The sequence below is a fragment of the Gossypium arboreum genome, chromosome 4, assembly GCF_025698485.1.
Source record: "Gossypium arboreum isolate Shixiya-1 chromosome 4, ASM2569848v2, whole genome shotgun sequence".
Classification (NCBI taxonomy): Eukaryota; Viridiplantae; Streptophyta; class Magnoliopsida; order Malvales; family Malvaceae; genus Gossypium; species Gossypium arboreum.
This window is the reverse complement of record NC_069073.1, coordinates 112,936,652-112,956,880: the sequence shown is the minus strand read 5'-3', so window position 1 is coordinate 112,956,880 and position 20,229 is coordinate 112,936,652. Positions and strand designations below refer to the sequence as shown.

The 20,229-nt window shown below is 31.1% G+C and overlaps 2 protein-coding genes and 1 non-coding gene across 6 annotated transcripts; 1 reads left to right on the top strand and 2 right to left on the bottom strand.

Moving 5' to 3' along the window:
* Positions 1–1,488: 1,488 nt before the first annotated feature.
* Positions 1,489–7,699, bottom strand: LOC108460840 (chaperone protein dnaJ 16-like). Of its 3 annotated transcripts, none has more exons than XM_053026503.1 (12): positions 7,536–7,699; positions 6,032–6,155; positions 5,308–5,390; positions 5,094–5,205; positions 4,916–5,017; positions 3,866–3,916; positions 2,965–3,054; positions 2,762–2,870; positions 2,509–2,657; positions 2,374–2,427; positions 2,082–2,301; positions 1,489–1,990 (listed from the first exon to the last, which is right to left on the bottom strand). In XM_053026503.1, the coding sequence occupies exons 1-11, from the start codon at positions 7,694–7,696 to the stop codon at positions 2,086–2,088; spliced, it is 1,251 nt and encodes a 416-aa protein (XP_052882463.1). In that variant the 5' UTR covers positions 7,697–7,699; the 3' UTR covers positions 1,489–1,990; positions 2,082–2,085. The 3 variants fall into 3 exon arrangements, with proteins under 3 accessions (XP_052882463.1, XP_052882465.1, XP_017616006.1); XM_053026505.1 differs by having other exon boundaries at positions 2,129–2,301; XM_017760517.2 differs by lacking the exon at positions 7,536–7,699 and adding an exon at positions 6,962–7,516.
* A 376-nt stretch (positions 7,700–8,075) lies between these two features.
* Positions 8,076–8,147, top strand: TRNAQ-UUG (transfer RNA glutamine (anticodon UUG)). Its single transcript has one exon. It is a non-coding gene; the product is annotated as a tRNA-Gln (tRNA).
* A 5,967-nt stretch (positions 8,148–14,114) lies between these two features.
* Positions 14,115–19,548, bottom strand: LOC108460695 (uncharacterized). Of its 2 annotated transcripts, none has more exons than XM_017760290.2 (7): positions 19,043–19,548; positions 18,584–18,714; positions 18,037–18,071; positions 17,342–17,937; positions 16,158–16,331; positions 15,001–15,063; positions 14,115–14,547 (listed from the first exon to the last, which is right to left on the bottom strand). In XM_017760290.2, exons 1-7 carry the CDS (start codon positions 19,094–19,096, stop codon positions 14,491–14,493), a joined length of 1,110 nt encoding a protein of 369 aa, XP_017615779.1. In that variant the 5' UTR covers positions 19,097–19,548; the 3' UTR covers positions 14,115–14,490. The 2 variants fall into 2 exon arrangements, with proteins under 2 accessions (XP_017615779.1, XP_017615780.1); XM_017760291.2 differs by having other exon boundaries at positions 16,251–16,331; positions 19,043–19,545.
* Between the last annotated feature and the right edge of the window lie 681 nt (positions 19,549–20,229).

Sequence of the window (20,229 nt, the reverse complement as noted above, 5' to 3'; positions counted from 1 at the left end):
CAACCAATCAGCTTAAAAAATTTATCAAGTCATTGTACTAGATTGTGAAGGAGATAAATGTTTAAGTGGGTGAAGGTTTTCCTGATCAACATTATCATCGAAATGCAAGGAATGGTAGCCATAAAATTTCATCTGATTTTGGTAGTGGAAATAGAGCAGATGAACAATTTTGTGACAATGGTGATGCTAGAGAAGAAGCATGTAATGCATCTGTTTTGGGAGTAGGTGCTTGGTGCAAATATGGAGTGCGGATACGAACATGAAATACGAGTATAACATGATATGAAGACGAGCGACATAACAATTTTTCAAAAATTAGGATACGAGTACGGCAGGACATGTCGCCGATTGTCCCATACATATCCAGCCATATCGTGGATATGTTCGTGTAGAACACAGTAAGAGACACTGTACGAGGTTTCTCTCGTGTCCATGCTTCCTAGGAGTAGAAAGGGATGTAAGCTGGATGTTCTCGAGGACAAGTGTCAGATAAATGTGGTAATCAAATCATGTAATTGCATTGGAGGTTGAGACAATGGTGGAGTAATCTATTGAAGATGAGATGTTTCTGTAACAATGGAGAAGGCAGATTAGTCGGGTCATGTTAAAAATAAAGATAAGTGAATTAGTATTTGGGTGCTCACGATAAAAGATTCGATGGGCTACCAGAGTAAACTGTCATGTTTCTCAAAATGAAGATCATACTTGTATGGATGAAATGAGTTCAAAAGGATACAAGGCTTGAAAAATATATATATTAATAAGATGGAAGTCCTAGAAGACACTGCAGAGGTGATGCTATCCAAAATTCTAAGAGAAAAAAGTCAATCAAAGCTAGGAAAGTAAGGTGCAAGCAATTGAGTTATAGATCAAAATCTAAAAATGAGAATGGGTTTGAGGAGTGAAGTGCATTTTTCTTAAAGAATGTGTTGACGCTTATTATGATTAAAATGGGTTTTGTTTAGATCAAGATGAAGAGTTTTGGGTTGATGATAATTTCAAGTTTATCTTTCACCTACAATTGAAAAAGCCAGAAAATTCGTCATTGTCGTGGATAAACATTGATGGGATGATCTTCGTTAACTTCGCTCAGCTATCATATATTAATGGAGGTGAGTTTTTACATTATCTAGGTTTAAATCACAAACATTTACAACTTCTATTCCTAGGCTATGATTTTCTATGTAACAAAAGAATTTAAATACGTGAAGTATGACTAACAATAATTATATTTATAATTTTTTTGTTTATTACGAAATTATATATTTTTAAGATTTCTGCATATCATTATTTTTAATTATTTATTTTATTATGAAGTGATCTATAAATTTATACATTATTTTAATTTAATATTATTATTAATATTAAATATGTTTTAATATTTCTTGTTATATCCAAGGTGAATTGTAACTAGTAATTAATAAAAAAACATGTGAAAGAAAATAAGATGAAGCAAAGTAAAACAATTGTGAGTATAACCCCCACATCTTTAGCATCAGCAACAAATCACTGCTTTTGGCACATAACCATCAAAGCCAAATATTCTGGCAACAGCAAGCACAGCATAATAGACTTTCTTTTCTTTAACCCAAAAATACAACCCCTGCAAAAAAGGAGTTTCATGGGAGGAGGTGATATGAGAAGTACAGGCAGCCCAGGCAATATATAGAATGTAGTTTATCAAGCCTGATTGTCCAAGCTACCAATTCATTTTATGCAATTTACAAGTATTCTTAGTTGGGGATAGGAAAGGAGAAAAAAAATAACCACGTAAGACCCGAAAAAAATGGCAAAAAAGAAAGAATTATACAATGAGTTGTTGTCATCCTTGACATGCTGGAGAAATGGTTAAACAATCTTCTTCACTTCATGATCAACGTATCATGTTGCAATGTCTTACTTGGCTGCACATGTGTTGAGCCACGGAAGTAAATTTTAGGTGCACAAACAGATTACTTTCAGACCCCAAAAGTTGCCGACTTTTTATAACCTGTTACAACAATCAACAGGATTTAAGCAAAACATTACTGTTCATCCGAATCGACCGGAATCTCCCTAGAAAGTAAATTTCCATGCTTTACCTGTTCAGCATGGCTTTCTCTTGTCAACTTTTAAGGGGATATTATACCATTTCTTCTTGGTTCTATCCCTCGTAGAAGGTTTCCTGTCTCTTACTTCACCATCTTCTTTGGCCTCTTTGGAGGCAGCCTTACTCTTTTTCCTACTTGAACTCCGCTTAATTAGAGGAATAGTTGTGTATGAGGCATGAATCTCATTCCTTTGTTTCAGAAGCTCATCAATCTGCAGATCCATTTACTTATAAATTCATTTATCAGGGAGCTTAGACACATAATTCCCACATGCTAATCTCACCTCTTGCATTTCCTTCGTGTATCTGCCTGTCATCTCAGTAAATTGTGCCAGGACCTGCCAGCACTTTACATGAATATCAACAGGAAAAAATAAGGTTTAATACAGGTATGAACATTGTGTTAGTGGAATAGATACTTCTCTGTATTCAGTTTCAAACTTTGACAATTCTGCTCGTTTGGACAGAATCTCTGCCTCCACTGCTCTAAGATTCTCCTTTTCCTCTATGAATGGGGCAGCACAAATAGCTTCTATTGTGTAACTTACACTTTTGAAAAAGTTGTCACCTAGAAATTGTGCCAGAATATTAAACTGGTAGTGAGCTTCACCCATACGCATATAAACCAACAGGCAAAAGACCTTCGCAAGGCATATAAGTCAAAGATCTAACCATAAACGGCAAATACATGTTTGCCTGGTTTTAATTCAGTTATTTCACATGGTTGAAATCCATCCAGTTTTTTGAAGAAAGCTGCATCTGGATCCTTTGCGGCAGCTACCTACAGTGAAGCATTTCCAAAACCAGAAGAAAGATGACAAAATCAAACTACAATGTGAAGCAAAAATACGACATATTCGTAAATGGTAACTCACTGAGTTGGTTGTTTGATCCAAGCAATAGACAGGGAAGCCAAGAAAATACATTCCAGCAGATGTAACTTTTCCTGTTTTAGCACTGTCCTCCTACATCAAAAAGAAACGGAAGTAGCTTTAACATGTGCAGTGGAGTAACACAAGCATCAATTTGATCTAAGGCACAAGAATTCAAACTATACTGATAAGGTTTAAGAAAGAAGGTAAGCAAATCTCCTTATCAGAAGATTCATAACTGATTCTGATTCATAACTGATATAATGAAGTCATGTCCAAGCAAATTTTGGTATATTGACATCTTATCACTAAATGAGAAGCATCAAACAGTGATAAGATAGAAGGGAAAAACAAGGGCAGAAGGAATGAATAAGTGAGAAAAACAAAGGAAAGCATTACGACTTTCTGAAGATAGATATGATTTGACAATCTGTTACAGCAACCAAAATCCAAGCTTTTTACCTCATTCCACTAATTCTTCCACTTTTAAAGGGGGATAGGCAGAGCATAAAACAGACGAGATAACACAAAGGTTATAGAGATGCCTTTAACAGAAATCTCATGCAGATGATAAGGTAGGCCTAAAATTATATTAAGCTTTGAGCTTGCAAAACCTCCTCTCTGGAACTTTGTCCTAATAGTTAATTATCCACTGTTATTGTATCCATTGCTGTTGTTTTACTCCAATATTGTGAGTTGAGAAGACATTAAAGTGTTTCACAATTATTAATAAATAGCAAGTTCGGAACTCAAAAACCTAGATGCTACACATAAACAGAATGCAGGAGCTTTTGATGTGGATATTAAAAGGTAATTATGATAGCTCATGTCAAGAAACTTGATATGCAACGTAAACAAATTGACAACTTCTAAACTTTAAAAACAGAAAAGCAGAAGCTCTTACCTGCAGTGCAAGGCTTAATCCACCATTTTCTTCTAGCTCAAAATATAATAACTGCAACCAATTACAAATAAGAGGGGGAAAAAAAGAGTAATTCTTTGATGCAACAGAAAAGGTTTAATATAATTTATTATTTTAGTCTACAGGTAAACCACATAATTAGTTAGCAAGGTATATATATACTCATTTTAAAATATTGTCGAAGGAAAACACAGGTCCAATATGATTGGACATCAGATCTTTAAGAAAGTTGACAGCTCTAAGCTTTCATACATCAAAATTTTGGGAGCAAAACTGTTATAAGGATATTGAAAGCATTAATCATTTTAATTCAAGAGTTTCAATAGAACTCAATGAAACAAGGCAAAAGTACACTAACACACCTCCTGTGTAACCTTATTCAGACTACACCATGGTAGTGACACTTAAATCAATATAACAGGTAAAACTACACATGAACTTTGCCCTAGACCACATATCAAAACTGCCTAGAATGAAAACACAAGCACACAATAAAATAATGAAAAACAAAAGTTGCCTCTCTATCCACAATAACGCAACTAAGCACACAATAAAAGGGATGAAACTCTAGCTTCCAGTATCAATTCTATGTGACATAGACTAAGGGCCTGAACGATTCTCGATTCAATCCATTCCTATAACCTAAGTCCAGTATTTTTCTTTATTTTTTCTTGTATGATAGGGAGGAAGGGGCCTTTCATAGATCTGGTGATGGGAAGTGAATGAATGTCCTCATTATTTAAATTCTTTCCTTCAAGTATAGGATAATAATTATAATAGAAGTTGTGAATAATTAATATCTAATATTGCACACATACACATTGTAAAAGGTTGGAAAGGGGTACAGTGCAAATTTTGTTTCATTAGTACGATAAAGATGAAATGAATCACAATTTCTATCAATGCAACCTCCACACCACCGCCTCCCCCATCCCAAAACAAAACAAAAAAAAAATAGTAAAAGAGAAAAAAAACAATAGTTCCCATATGCAGATGATGCTGAATCCATAAGTTCTAACTCATTTTATCCACCTTGAACTTGCTTTTATCAGATGATTGTACTCGGCAAACAAACCCATCTCTTGCTTCTTCTGTTATTGTGACAGAGTAGAAGTGAGCGCATTGTTTTTCAACCTGTTAAACATCAGTGACTGCATAAATTATCAACAGAAGTATTAGAGAAAAAAAAACATGAATATAGTTACCTCACCTTCCTAGAAATAGGTTGCCCCAGCTGAAGTGGGCGAATATTGACAGCACCATTAAGTGCCTCCTCCAAAACAGTTGCAGACACAGTGGTCTTAATTGGCACGCCAAGTTTACTGTTCATAGGAATTAGTTAAAATTCTATCCAATGCCTAACATTCATAAAGGCAATGAAACAATAAGACATGTCAACTCATATAATAAGGACAAGGAGTTACCTAAAAAGTGCAGCAAATATGGTGTTCACAGCCCCCAAACTTGAAAGATCTAGCTCCAATTCTTGGTTATCAGCTTCAACAGCCTATTCAAGGAAAGAACGTCATCAATTAAATTTAATGCTTTATCAATCAAGCTCGGTCATGCAAGATGGAACTTTAACAGTTTTAAAAGTGGAAGAACAGGATTCTCTAAAGCCTCCAAGTGCAACCAGTGTTGCTAAGGTGCTGTGCCTTAACCATGAAAGACACTTTGATGAAGTGCATGCTAAATGCACCTAACACTTTTTATAAGGTGCTAGGCAGAAAAGGATCGCCTGCCTGAAGTTCTCTTTAACAATTAACATTTATTGTGTTCAATTAACTGTATCTTTACCAGTAAAAAAGGGAATGATGAGATGCATATTGGCCAATAAAAGAAAAAGAAAATCTAGCATGTTTGTGGGATAATTTATGCCACTTGTTAGAGTTTATTATCATAATTACATGTCTTAAGTTTTCTTTTTATAAATACACAAAGCTACAAAAATATACAGACATATATACTTGTTGTTCCCAACTTCATGCAGGAGGGCTTTTTTTACACCTTGAACCTCAAGCAATATAAAGGTTCTAGCACCTAGATTGTGCCTTGGGCTCTTGGCATCACTGAATGCAACAGTAAGAAAATCAGAGATAACCATCAGGCAAAATAATTCTTCAGAAAGTAGATGCATGTATAGCTTACCTCAAAACCAGCAGTGTCATACTGGCGTCTTTTATCCGGATCAGACAATATATTATAAGAAAATGTAACCTCCTTGAACATATCAGCTGCAACAGGATCATTTCCATTCTTATCAGGATGGTACCTGAAACAGCTAAGATTAGCATTTATAGCACAGCCGCCTGAATACAGCAAGTTTTTTGAGTGTATAACCAGAACTTTATATGCTTAATGTCAAGAGATGTCCAACGTGAACTATCTGAAAAGTAGCCCATGCCATACATTGTATGTCCCAAATCACATATTTCATTTGTCATATCTGCTTGCTGGAAAGGAGCATCATCAAGGCAAATAAATCATTCTGTGGACACATGTTGGAAACAATCATTTGGATACTTTAGTTATGGTTTTATCTGTTGTTTGACAAGTATTCCGGATATCCAACCAGTCACTAAAGGCCAGCGTTATTCTGCTTCGAATGCTTATCCCTGCACAAGCATGGTATAGGACACCTGATCTAAGCAAAATCTGTTGTCTAACTGGCAAATACCAACACTAAAAATCTGAAGCTTGGCCAAGTCCTCCACAGCTATTGCTATATGTTGATAAATGACTCTCCTACACACTATCATTGGGAAGGCAAACCATCACACCGAACCCCAATCACTCATAAATCTCCAGTTATGGTTCGAAAATGCCATCCAAATTCAGGTTCTAAATACTTGGTATACTCCATGTACGCAAGTGAATTTACCTTATAATTAACCAATAGTTATCAATATGCTCAAACTAGTGTACCCTGATGTACCCTAAAGAAATCACTAAAAACTCTTAACAAAAACACCAAGAATTCGAACATAGGAACACCTTTAAACTTATAAAGGAAAAAGACCGAAAATTTACAATTAAAATTTTTTTTTAAAAAAAAAAGGTAAGAAAAACTAAACATACTTGAGAGCCATTTTTCTGTACGCGCTCTTAATTTCCTGATCCGTAGAGTTTCTCAAGACCCCAAGCACCTCATAAGGATCTCGACGAAGATGCTTCGCCATGCCATCGTTTTTCTCCGACTTGGATCGATGTGGCGGCATTTTTCTATAGACACCACCAAACAAAAAACTAAACCGGAAAATTGTTCTATTTTAAGGTAAGAAACCCTAGAAATCCAAAACCTTAAACTAAATTCCAAAAACGGAATGGAAATTAACTCCCTTATGTCTCCACCACATTTCAACAAAGTAGGAGACTTTTTTAGGGGGTTAAGAAGCGAAAAAGGAAAGATTCAGGTGCATTGAGAAGAGAAGATAGAAAGAGGAAACTCCATGGGACTTCCAAGCTGGAGGTTTGATAGAGAGAAGAGAAAGAAAGAGGAGGAAAAATTGGAGGGGAAATTAATTAGGTGCAATGTTAATATTTTAACATATTCATTTTTTAAATTTAAATTTTAGACAACCTATATCGTCATTGGTTTATAAATATTTTCAAAAACCAAAATTCAATGGCTATGCGTTTATCTGAACAGTACCATTGCAGTATGGAGATTGCACACTGCGCACTGCAGTCTGCAGTCTGCAGTCTGCAAGCGCATATCTGCTTGCATTGGCACGTGTCATGGGATCGAGGAGCACGTGGGTGCGCAATGCGCATAATTTGCATTCCTCGTTGAAGCGGGATTTTGAAAAACATGGAAATTGTTTTTTTATACAAAAAAGAAAGGGAAATTGTTTAATTTTATTATTTAAATTATTGGATTATAAAAATAATTACAAATATAATTAAAGGTACCCACAAAATTACTTAAATATATATATAAATTAAACAAAATCATGAAAAAGCATAAGATGTTGAAGTTTTTATAGCACAAATTACTAGTTTATTAAAAATTATATAAATACATAAATTATCGAACCTAATTCTCTCAATTGCAAACAGTGAATAATGATCTTGTTGCATGATTTAGAATCATCCGATCACTAACTTGCAGATTATTCTTATTCCCATTGAAAATCCTTTTATTTCCTCTATTTTGATTTTAAATTACGATTTATATCTCATAACCATCGGAGGTTCTATGGTGTAGTGGTTAGCACTCTGGACTTTGAATCCAGCGACCTGGGTTCGACTCCCGGTAGGACCTTTTTTGTTCACCTTAAAATGCGATATTTAAAAGAAAAATGGTTATTAATTTTATCATAATTCGGTTATTGGAGTAAAATTTAAGTGGCTTTCTATTTTTTCATAATTTTTTATGATTAATATTTTAACAATCAGACCGTTATATTTCATGCTCTAGTTATATAAATCATATATGTCAAGTTTGATATAAATTAAAAAATTCTAACTATTTATTTTATGAAAAAGACTTTCAATTATCAAATATATGTTATTATAAACAATACTTTAAATTGATATGATGTAGATATCTGACTCGATTAAAATTTTGCATGCATGATAAGTACAAATATTTTAAAAAATTCAACTATTAGATCGTTAAAATATTAATAGCATAAAAAAGTTATCAATGGTGTAAAACAACTTAAGTTTTACATTGTATAAGTGAATTCCTCCCCATAATTTTTGAATGTTTATAATTTATATTTATAATTGTGATTATGCCTATAATTATATAATTGTTTGATCAAAACCAATCTAATCTTCAAGTATAGTTGCTATTGGTAGGGCTGCAAATGAATCAAGCTTGAATGAACGAACCTTTGTTCATGTTCGTTTGTTTATTTTTAAATTTCTTCATGTTCAATTTGTGTTCGTTAAAAATTTTAAATTTTTTGTTCATGTTCATTTATTTAAATTTATGTGTGTTCATATTCGTTTGTTTAAAATTCACGAACATTAAACAACATGTTCATGAACATATAATTGAACATGTTCACGAACAATATTAATGAATAATAAACAAACATATAATAAATAAATACATACACACAGATATTATTTCAATATTTTTATAAGAAAATATCATTAATAAATAAACGAGTCATAAACAAGCTTATAAACGAGCCAATAAACGAGTTTGTTCGTGAACATAAACGAACCGAACACACATATGTTGGTATTCACTCATTTATTAAACAAATATAAAAATTTTGTTCATACTTATTTATTTAGCTTAGTAAACGAATGTTATACGAGTGGTTCATCGAACGCTTTTATTCATTTACACCCTAACTATTGGTTTTCAAAGCGAACTTCCATATATCTATAATATCAATATTATTAAAAGCTCAAAGATTTTAACATATACATGAATGTTGAACTAATTTTATAAACTCATAATAATACATTTTGAAATATTTAAATCAAATCTAGTAAATTTAAAATGATTAAAATTATATTTATTAAGATGTTAATCCATCACATTTTAAAATATACAAATGTACCATTATAAAATTATGTTGCTTCAAAAATATTACACTTCAGTTTAAACATGGCAAAATTGTGAAATCAATAGCCGACAACATAAAATGATTGTTATATAAAATTTTTAATAATTTTATTATATGTTTTTGATTATATTTAGCTTTTTTTATTAAAATAGCACAATATCTAAAATTATATATAGCCTTCTCCAACCATAAATATGAAGATAATATATTTCAAAGACACTCGATCCCACATCCTCTTACATTGACAACAATACTCATGCCAATCAAACTAAAACTTAATCGACAAAATTTAATATTTTTATTTATTCAATGATAGATGAAAAATGATAAAATAATAATACAGTAATTTATAATATATATATATATATATAATAATTTTAAAAACATGAAAAACATTTGAAATAAAAGAATAAAAGTATAAAGATAATTGAAATAATGAAATAAACAATGAAAAAATTATTAAAATAGATGGAGGACTAAAAATAAAAAATCGTTATTAATAAGAACAATTTTATTTCACTGATTAATTATAAAAACGGATTGACGATTATATCTAGAAGATATATTTATACAATTTTTTATAGCAATATTCCGTTAAGCAAAATTTGTAGATGTTGACTTAATATTTAGGCATTTAAAGGCAAATTACACAATTATTGACCAAAAAACTAATTACATGGTTATTTAAAAGGGTAGAGTTAATTATACAATACATCCCTAAACTATTATCTTCGTTTTAAATTAGTCTTCAAACTTTAAACATTCTAATTAAATCCTCAAACTATTGAGGTTATATCAATAAAGTTCTTTTGTTACTAAAATCAATAATTTAACTGTTAAATTAGATGTCATATCTCATGTGACATAATTTATAAAAATATTGGTGTTGAAGTTTTCAAACTTTTACAAAAGTTTTATTGTTCATTCACTCGATCTTTTTTTTGGTTTTACTTTTAAAAGTTATATGACAACATTTTAATTTTCTTTAAAATTCTTATTTTAAATTATGACATATAATATTTGACATGTCGATAATGGTTAACGATTTTAATAATGAAAGGACTTGATTGATACAATATCAATAACTTAGAGATGTAATTAGAATGTTTTGAAATTTAAGGATTAATATAGAATATGATGCAATTAACTCTCAAAGGTTGTTATGTTTGTAATTAACTGTTATTAAAATTGAAATGGCAATTAATTAACTCATATTAAAAGCTAAGTATGTGATAATTCATATATAATTTAAAATGAGATTAATTAACTCAATAGTCATATTAACCTTATAATTAGTGGGTACAAAAACAAAATTTAAAGATTTAAATATCATATTTTTAACCTTATAATTTATTATTCTTTTAAAATATCATATTTTTCACCCACATAATGGTGTGTGCTAAAATTTTGTGTTTTTTTTAAATAAAAATTTTATCTAGCTAAAAACACAAAATTTAACCTAAAATATGTGTCTACCATTATATGAGCAAAATTGATTCAATTGGAAAAAAAAATAAAAAAATCGAATTTCAAGTTAATCGAATCGAGTTATTCGAACTATTCCATTTTTTAGTCAAATCAAATAAGTAATTCGAGCTTCAAGTCTAATTGAATTTTACCATTCGAATAACTAGAATAATTCAAATAACAGATTGATGTAAACACCCTTTGGCCTTTGTTAATTTTTAAAATGAATAAATTGGTCTCTCTCAACAAAAATTATAAAAAATAATTTTAAAATTCTAAAATTTATAATTTTAAAAATTATAATTTTTTAAAAGAAAAATTTAAAAGAATATATAAAGAAAGTTAAAATTTTAAAAATTTTCTAAAATAATAATTTTGGGACCTAAATAAGTGAATTAATGATTCAAGTTTATCATACTAAAGTATTTTTTTCTTATTTTACTTTGAAAAAGTTTTAAATATATATGGTTTTAAATTTATGTATTCTAATATGGAATTAATTATACAATAACAAAATTTTAATGTAACATGTTTGATTTTTTTAATTTAACTCGAATAAATTTACTCAATTTGACTCGACTTAATTTTCATTTTACTTGACTCAATTCGAAAAAAAATTCAAATCGAGTTAATACGTTTAAATAGAAGTTATTAAGTTGAAATTTTGAGAAGAAGTTGTATATTGGAGAGAACGTGAGAAGTGGGTAACGAATAGCGGAAGTGGTAGTATCCAAGCTTAAAAGTTAAAACTCAATCCCAAATTTGTTTACCCAAATAGCATTAATGACATGAAATGTGATTCCAAGGTTTTGTTAAGCAAGCCTGACTTACCACCTAATAAATCACCATTCTAACTTCAATGACTACCATATTTCAACCTTTCTTCTCTTTCTTACCTTCAAATCAACTAAATGTTTGGGTTTTATATTTTATTCTATTTATACTAACTACTACTTTTAAATCAAATCATTTCTTCTTTACCCAATCTTTTTCTTTTCAAGGTTTTAAAACACAAATAATTTTATATTTTCTAAATATTTAAACTGGCAATAATACTGATGGAGTTTATATAGTAAAGTATAATAAATATATAATGTAGGAGTTTAAATATTAGATAAAAAATTTGAGTTCCCCTGAGTTTCATTCCAATCCCATCTACCTATTTTGATGAATCCAACCCTTCAATCCCTACGTTTTGAAAAATAGATTAATATTTATTTTATGTTGACGTAAGATTAGTGTAATGATTTATACATTTCTTAATCCACACTAGATGCCTAACTTCACTTCCACTCCCAATTTTCAACACCTTCATTTCTGCTAACTAAGCTAATCATAATTAGTTAATGTTGAATAATTTTATGTATACGCTTTTAAATTTTAAATTTTAATTTTATACTTCAATTATGACACATTCAGTTACTATATTTTTTTATTTCCAATTTTGCTATTATAAAAAGATAAAATAATTTGTTTATCCCTAAACATTTATAGTTTTTGTTCAATTTGGTCCTTACTCTTTAAAAGTATTAAAATATTATAAAAAATTAAAAATATATTTTTCAATAAAAATCCTATTTTTTTTAAAAAATTATAGGTAATTCTTTTATGTGAATGATATGAGTTCAAATCCCACTATATGTAAATTTTTATTGGTTTTATAAGAAATAAAAAGAATAAAGTATTCTTGACTAATATAATTTATTTTAAATACGGAAGGATATTTTCATAATTTCTCTAACCGAGTTAGTGTAACCGAGTTGGTGCCCAATTGACTTGTGACACCAACTCAGTCAATGGTTTAAATAATAGTATATATATAGGGGAGGGATCCTATTACGCTAGTGTTAAACTAAAGCCCTTTCGTATCTCTTTGTACCATTAATCTTTTAACAAGCTTTCATTTCTCTTTGTACCATTAATCTTTTAGCAATCCAACTATTGAATTTAAGGATATGATTATATATAAACACCCTCTTATTGAGACATGGACCCAAAAACTTGTATTCTGCTTTAATCTTTGTAACCACATATTTTACAACTCTTTTCATAGGTCACATTATTATAAAATCGGATTAAATAAATCTTTTATTATTAAATTGATCAATTTAATCTCTATATTATTTAAAACTAAACAAATAATATCAAATTTTAGTAGAGTAAAATTTATTGTTTAAAAATGTCACTGTTTAATAAAATTAATGTTTTAAATTTCTCATTGTTTTGCAAATAAAATCTTTTGTATTGAGTTAAACAACAAATGAAAAAAACGTTTTATATTTAAACTATAAATATTAACTCTATTAAAAGTTAACCAATCCATTTAACAATATAGACTAATTTGATTCAATCCTTATACTAAGGCTTACCAAGTATTTATCGTCTCAACTCGACTAGCATGGGCATTGTTGCCAATGCAGGAAGGAATGAGTTCGAGTGCATTGAAGTGCATTTCCTCCTATTTATGAGTTGAGGAGAAGCTATGAATAGTTCTAGGCATTATACCAAAAAGAACATATATAATCATAACTTATAATAAGATTATTTTAAAAAAAAAAAAACCTACCAAGTACTTTCACAGTTTTACCCAATTAAAGGTGTTTTCTTTTTTTCATTTTTATCAACATGTATTAAGTTAACTTATGCCATAAATCCCTAAACTTTTCATAAACTTTTAAGTTTAATCCATGTACTTTTGTTTCTAGAAAATTAGTCTTTTTACTTTTCAAGTTTCGAAATTCAAGTCGAACCATTAGCATAGTTAAATTTTGTTGTTAAAATTGTTGGTATGGGGTTTTGAATTAAAATAATTTCACTTAATAACAATGTAATTAAAAAAAATGAAGTTGTAGTAAACTTAAATTTAACACTATTGACAATTGGATCTAAATTTTGAAATCTGAAAAAAAAAAAAGGAGAGATATAAATTGCTAAAAATAAAATATATAAGAATTCTTAAATAAAAGTAAAAATTTCGAAGACTATAAATACTTATGGGATATTTAACCTATATATTGTTTTCATTACACTCTACTCGACCATTGCTTTAAAACTAAAAATATTATTCAACATAATTTAGCTTATTCATTCTTTTATGTTGGTTGCATGACATGGGTTTGTTTTAAATCAACTTCCATCAGATCTGATCGTGGCTATTTAAATGTTAAAAAAGGATATTTCATTATTTCCTAGTGAAGGAACAAAACAAACAATATACGGGAGAACACATGCTCTTCACAACAATTCCTTTCTAACATTAATTTGAATTTTGACAGCAATAAAATAATACATAAAGGCATCATATTCATGCTGCTGCCAATGGAATGACGAAACATGTAAAAGAATGCGTTATAAATCAATTGCACAAGCAATAATAACAAAAACATACAACGTTGATATCAGTAGTTTCTACTTCCTTCTAGTATCATCTCAAAATTTGGTCGACACTACCATTTTATTAATCAGAATCAGCAGTATTAGAGATCCAAAATTTTGACATCCCAACTGATTGGATTCAAGGGCCATTTTCTTTCCGATCCCAAAAGAGAGATACACTGGTTTTACTTAAAGACAACATTCATGAATCTAATCATCACATGAAAATATTAATCATGGTTGCCTTTTGGAACGAGGCAAGAGAGCAAGAAGAATCTTTTTCCTAGGGCCCTGCAACGCAAATCAAACCGCAGTCATCAGGGACAAGTTTAGCAACTTAGATGCATAGATTTCATTTGTTGCATCTTAAAATGACTAATTTTTTTTGCGCACACACAGAGGGGTGAGGAGAACAGACAATTACAAAACAAACTATGCTTTCAACAATAAATATAATCCAGCAAATCAACTTCATATTGAGCTTTGTATTCTCAGGTCAGCAAAGGCACAATACTAAATGCGACCCTTGAGTTAGAATGAATGTATCTTTGGCAACAGAAACAAGTGCCAGGCATTTATCATGAACTTAGGCATTCAAATCATTCCCAGCTCTTTTTTTTTTTTTTTTTTCCTTTTTGTGGGTGAAACTCACCACAATTTAATAGTTTGAGGACATCAATTACAAAGACAAAGTACAGAAAAATTAATAATAAACAATCAAATAAGAAAGGAAGGGTAAAATACCATAGGTATTCCCAGCTCTTTAAGGTCGTTTTCCCCCATCTGTTTCAATGCAGTCATATCCACCTGAGTAGAATATCAAATCTAGAGATCAGCTGAATCAGGAGGATACAGATAAAACAAGAAAGCAATGCCCCATTCAAAATCACAATATCCATCCATGATAGTTCAATAACTTGACACAGAAGTAAATCTTCAAATTTTGCATGATAGCACTAGCAACAACCTCCTTCCAGGAAAACTTTCACTGTACAGTCTGTCAGCATACATCAATCACCCACTGCTTCATGAAGATGCTTTGCATTGTTTTATAAGATAGGTTCCAAATTTTACAACCACAGCATTTTTCAAGTCAGTAAATTTCAATATTGTAAAATTAAAATCAAATAAGATAGATTTATGCCTGCATCTTTCTAACACAAAATCCAAGCATCAATTGCAAGTATCAAAAACTACAAGAAAATATTGGTTCATCATATCCCCTATTAGATTATCAAGAAAGGTGTCCTCCCAAAACCAACCTTGTGCCCTTAGAATTACATTTTTTTTGTTATCTTTCTACTACATAACATCCCCTACCATTTTTCACTGGCATGGGGAAGGAAATGAAATTTTTCTTTATATACTAATCCTCCTTTTCTTTGATACAAGAGGAAGCTCATTAGAAGGTCATATTAAGAGGTAAACTCCTTTCATCCCATAAACTTCAACCTCGTGCAAAGGTTAAAATCAGAGAGTCAAATGCTGAAAGTCTCTGGATCTAATGGTCAAAGTTTCATTTGGGGGATATAAAACATAAATTAATAATCTCTGCTTCTACAAAGTTCCATTTTTATTTTTATTCAGACAAAGCATGTATGAAGAGAACTTTGCATTACCAACAGCCTGGGATATTTAACCTGAAAGTGATGCATTTAAGAATCAAAAATGATGAGTAATCCTCAGTCCCTCCAAGATCAATTGAATTGTGACAAAAAAAAAAAAAAAGAGTCAAAATCACTATTGATGCCAATTTTTTAGTATCAGAAAGGGAAAAAAAACATTAAATACTGCATTAGGTGAAGATGCAAGAAACTTCCTAAGATCTTCAATTGCATCAATACCGACAAACCACTGAAGTACTTATATAACCAAAGAAAACAAAGGAAGCAAAAAGGTACCATCAATAAATAACACTGCCTCCCATGAACACCGTTTTTCTTTAAAAACTGAAATCCTTTAGAAGAGTTTAACCATAGAACTAGGTTGCTTACTTCCTCTGCCTTGAATATAATAGCATATTTTCCCAGTCCCAGGGAATGTAGCAAGCCTTCAACAGTTTGTTGTTCATCATCCTACATAGCAGCCAGCCAAAACAAGAAAAAAAGTAAAAAAATTCTTCTTAACACTGCTCTTTAAAACTCAGTGTAAGCATATAACTCTAGAAAAAGGTCTTTGGGATCACATCATGACTAGCAATTTAAACATAAATTGTAAAGCAAATAACAGCAGACACTTGATGAAAAGGGGCCGGAAGTGTTACAATATATGGTGAGAGTCAATGTAGCAAAGGGTTAGCACTAGCAGAGAAAGCAGACATGCTTGTACAGAGACGAGAGATGAAAGGAGTTATTTAGGATCCAAATTTTAATAAGCAAAAGCAGAAAATAGAAATACTTTCATAGAGGAGAAGATTCTTAGCACATGTGACAAAGAGAGGTAGTGAAAACGGAAGGGGGGTGTTCTTAAAGAACAAGTAACACCTACAATATCAAATTCCATAACTGTAATAGTAGAATAGTACAATCTAGGGCAAGTTAACATACAGATTCAAAGCAGCCTTATGTACTATTTATTCAGAACCAACCGAGAACAGATCAATAGCTACCCATGGGCTAGCAGAAGCTTTCTACCATACAATCAAGTATGTCAAATACCTAAAAAAGTAATATTATATTTAGTGCCCAAAAAAATTTTGGAAAACCAACAGAAAGATAATTGGTTCTACAACATTTTGAATATCATACCATCCCGTAGACAACTGAAAACCATTGAGAACAAATCTTAATAGATTGGAAGATCCAAACAACTTTCTATGTATTTATCCTCTTCAGGGAGAAATATTTTAAGATAGGTCTTGACTTTTCAACAACAATGGTACAGCAATAACTTAACTCATTTCTTTTGCCAAATGCAAACATGACACTTCATCAAACAAAGTTTGTCAAGTGTTATCTGGTAAAGAACACACTGACTCATGAACATAAGCAGCAGATACTCACAAGAGAATATAGTAACATAGATTTAACAAGTTAATTTCATTCTTCACTGGTAGAAAGGAAAATAGACAGAAAGTAGTACGTACCAAGTATGAACTTTTTTGTACAATATTGCTCGGAGGAACTGTACTTGGAATTGGAGGCCCTGGTGGCATTGGCTTAGTTGAAGTTGTAGGCAAAGTGGACTTTGTAACAAAAGATGCTGTACTCACAGGCCTTAGAGCATCAGCAACATCTTTGCCCATGTATGGAACTGTCCTCACATCATCATATGTCCTGCTCACTAGCCTTCTCTGTAGCTCAACATTTCTTGGGGGAGATAAACCCCTAGAAGCACCCATTGCTCTGTCAGGTGATCTTTGTCTTAAATGATCTAAAGTCCAAGGAGAATAAGAACTTGATGTGGTCACATGAGGGAAATCATCCACGCTTCTTGTAGAAGGAATTTTCCCCAAGATACTGGTTTCCCTTGATTCAGGCATGCGATCTCTAGGTTCAGGTATTCTCTCCTTCGAATCAGGCATTTGCTGATGTGTCTCATAACTGTTAACTGGAGGCTGTCCCAGTCTTGACAACTTTTGACGAAGGTCCATACCCTTCTGGTTATTGTCACTCTGAACCCGTCTAAATGCACTCTTTTGCAGGAGTTTAAACCGGAGGTCATCTTTACCAATGTGGAAATCTTTTTTTTTTTTTTCAAATAAAGAAATGTTAGCAATCTCACAATCAGTTGAGAAATCAGACAAATAAGATATTGCAATGCAGAAGCGCATATTTGTACCATTCAAACTTGCTCTTTGACCATCGCCTCTTTGTCTGTAAAAAAGATCAAAACACTGGTATAACTTTTTAAATAAGAAATTTTCACTGATAATCTAATAGTGTGAGCTTATTTACATAGAATGTAAACACTGAAGAGAAGGCAAAGGATTAGCAGTTGTGGTCTAGGTTGCTATAGCTCTTTATAGTTCCTAAACTATTCTTGTCCAACACATATCCAACATTCAGAAGTGGAAAAATTACGATGTCCTGCACACCAAATTATAGGAACAAATTTGAAAATAAGTTGAATATGTCCTCGCCTAATAGTCACTCTCAAGACCCAAACCTGTAGAAACAAATACTATTGATTAAATCAAACAAAACCTTAAATAAGGGGTCAAATAAGCAACGAGTAACAGGAATGCAACATCATCATCATCATTGTCATGATCATCATTATCATCCACTAGGAAATACAGAACATTACTTAAATAGACACTGAGAAACAGGGACATTACGAAGCAAGATTGTGAAATACTTCTAAAGGAACAGTACAATTCGTATACCTTTTGTTGTTGAGCTGACCGCCATTCAACAAGGAACTATCTATATTGCCTCCTAATCTATCCCTTACAGACCGCTTAGTTCCAGCAACAGGAAGAGAATCATCCGATGCAGCTCCGGACCTCTTCACAACCTAAAGCAGCATAATCAATGAAGTTCAGATTCACAACACGCGAACACACACAAAAAGAAAAGGAACTAAACTAACTTTTCCATTAAAAAGGGAGAAAACAAAAAAGTTTAAATACTTCAAAGAATAAATAAGTAAAACCCTACAAGCTAAACTAAATCGTTCAAAGTCGAACTGGATACAATTTGCTCAAAGGAAAATTTTCCTACTAATTTCAAGTTTATTTCCTACATTTTGTCAGTAATAAATAAAATACTCAAGGAACATCTCTAATTACTACGAGATAAGAAAAGGAAAAAATAGGAAGAGAAAAATGAATAAAAACACATACCTGGCCACTACGTCCGAGAGTAATAGTAACACGGCCCCGGGGAGCCTCTGCCATGAAGTTAATCTAAACGAATTAAAAATCGATTAAACCGCTCTTTTGGTTGTTACTTCAGAAGGATCAACTAAAATGAATGAATGATAGTCTTCAATTAAAAGTTGGAAGAATAAAAACCCTAAAAACACCTCAATGACGAAAAATTAACTGATCATTTTTGGGAGATTATGAATTTCAATCCCCCCAAACAAAATCGACATGCAATCTCAACTTCATTGTTTTAAAATATATATATATAATCGGTTCGAACATTTTAGGGTTTACGGAAGAGAGAATCTGATTGGTTCGGTGTCGAAGAAGAAAAAGGGAAAAGAAAAATGACGGGATGTCGTCGAGTGGAGTGTGGCGCTGCGGTTGATGTTCTACGTTTAGTGACAATATTAGACGTCTGATTGGTATGATTGGAATATGGAACGTCTGATCTGATTAAAACATACTTGATACTTGATTGTAGAGGTGGTCATGTCTCCAGTCGAGTTACGACATAATTTTAGGTTTGAATTTGGTTTAGTTTAAAAAAATAAGTTTAAATTTTTATTTAAGTTCGATCGTTTAATAAATTTAAAATAAATAAAAAGTATTTAATATTAACAATAAAATAATAATTATATAATATCAAAATAATAAAAATAAAATAGTTGTTATATAATAGTAAAATGACAAAAAAAGAAAGTGGCAAAATAACACAAAAACAGTGGAAACAACATTAAGTTTTTTTTTACAAATTCAGGTCAAGTTGAGCTTAGACAAAAAAAATTTACCCGAGACTTGACTCATTTAGAAAATGGACATGATTTTTTTGTCCAAATCCATTTTTTAGACTTATACTTTTTCTTAAATCCTTTCATTTTTTGAGCAAGTCTTCAGGCTGGACTGAATAACTCAACCTATGATCAGGTCTAATTTATTTTCTCTATATTTTAGAATTAAGGAAAAATGGTGGAATTAAAATAGAAATGGGAATTCCTAATTGGAATAATATAACTAAAGCTTCACTGATCTCGTTGCAATCAAATAATTATTTGGAAATTACATATACTTTTTGGCTAGTTTGGGGCATGATTTCGAATGATATTTTAATTAATTTAATATTTATACTTCTTTTAATTCAAAATGTTCTTATTTGATCCAAT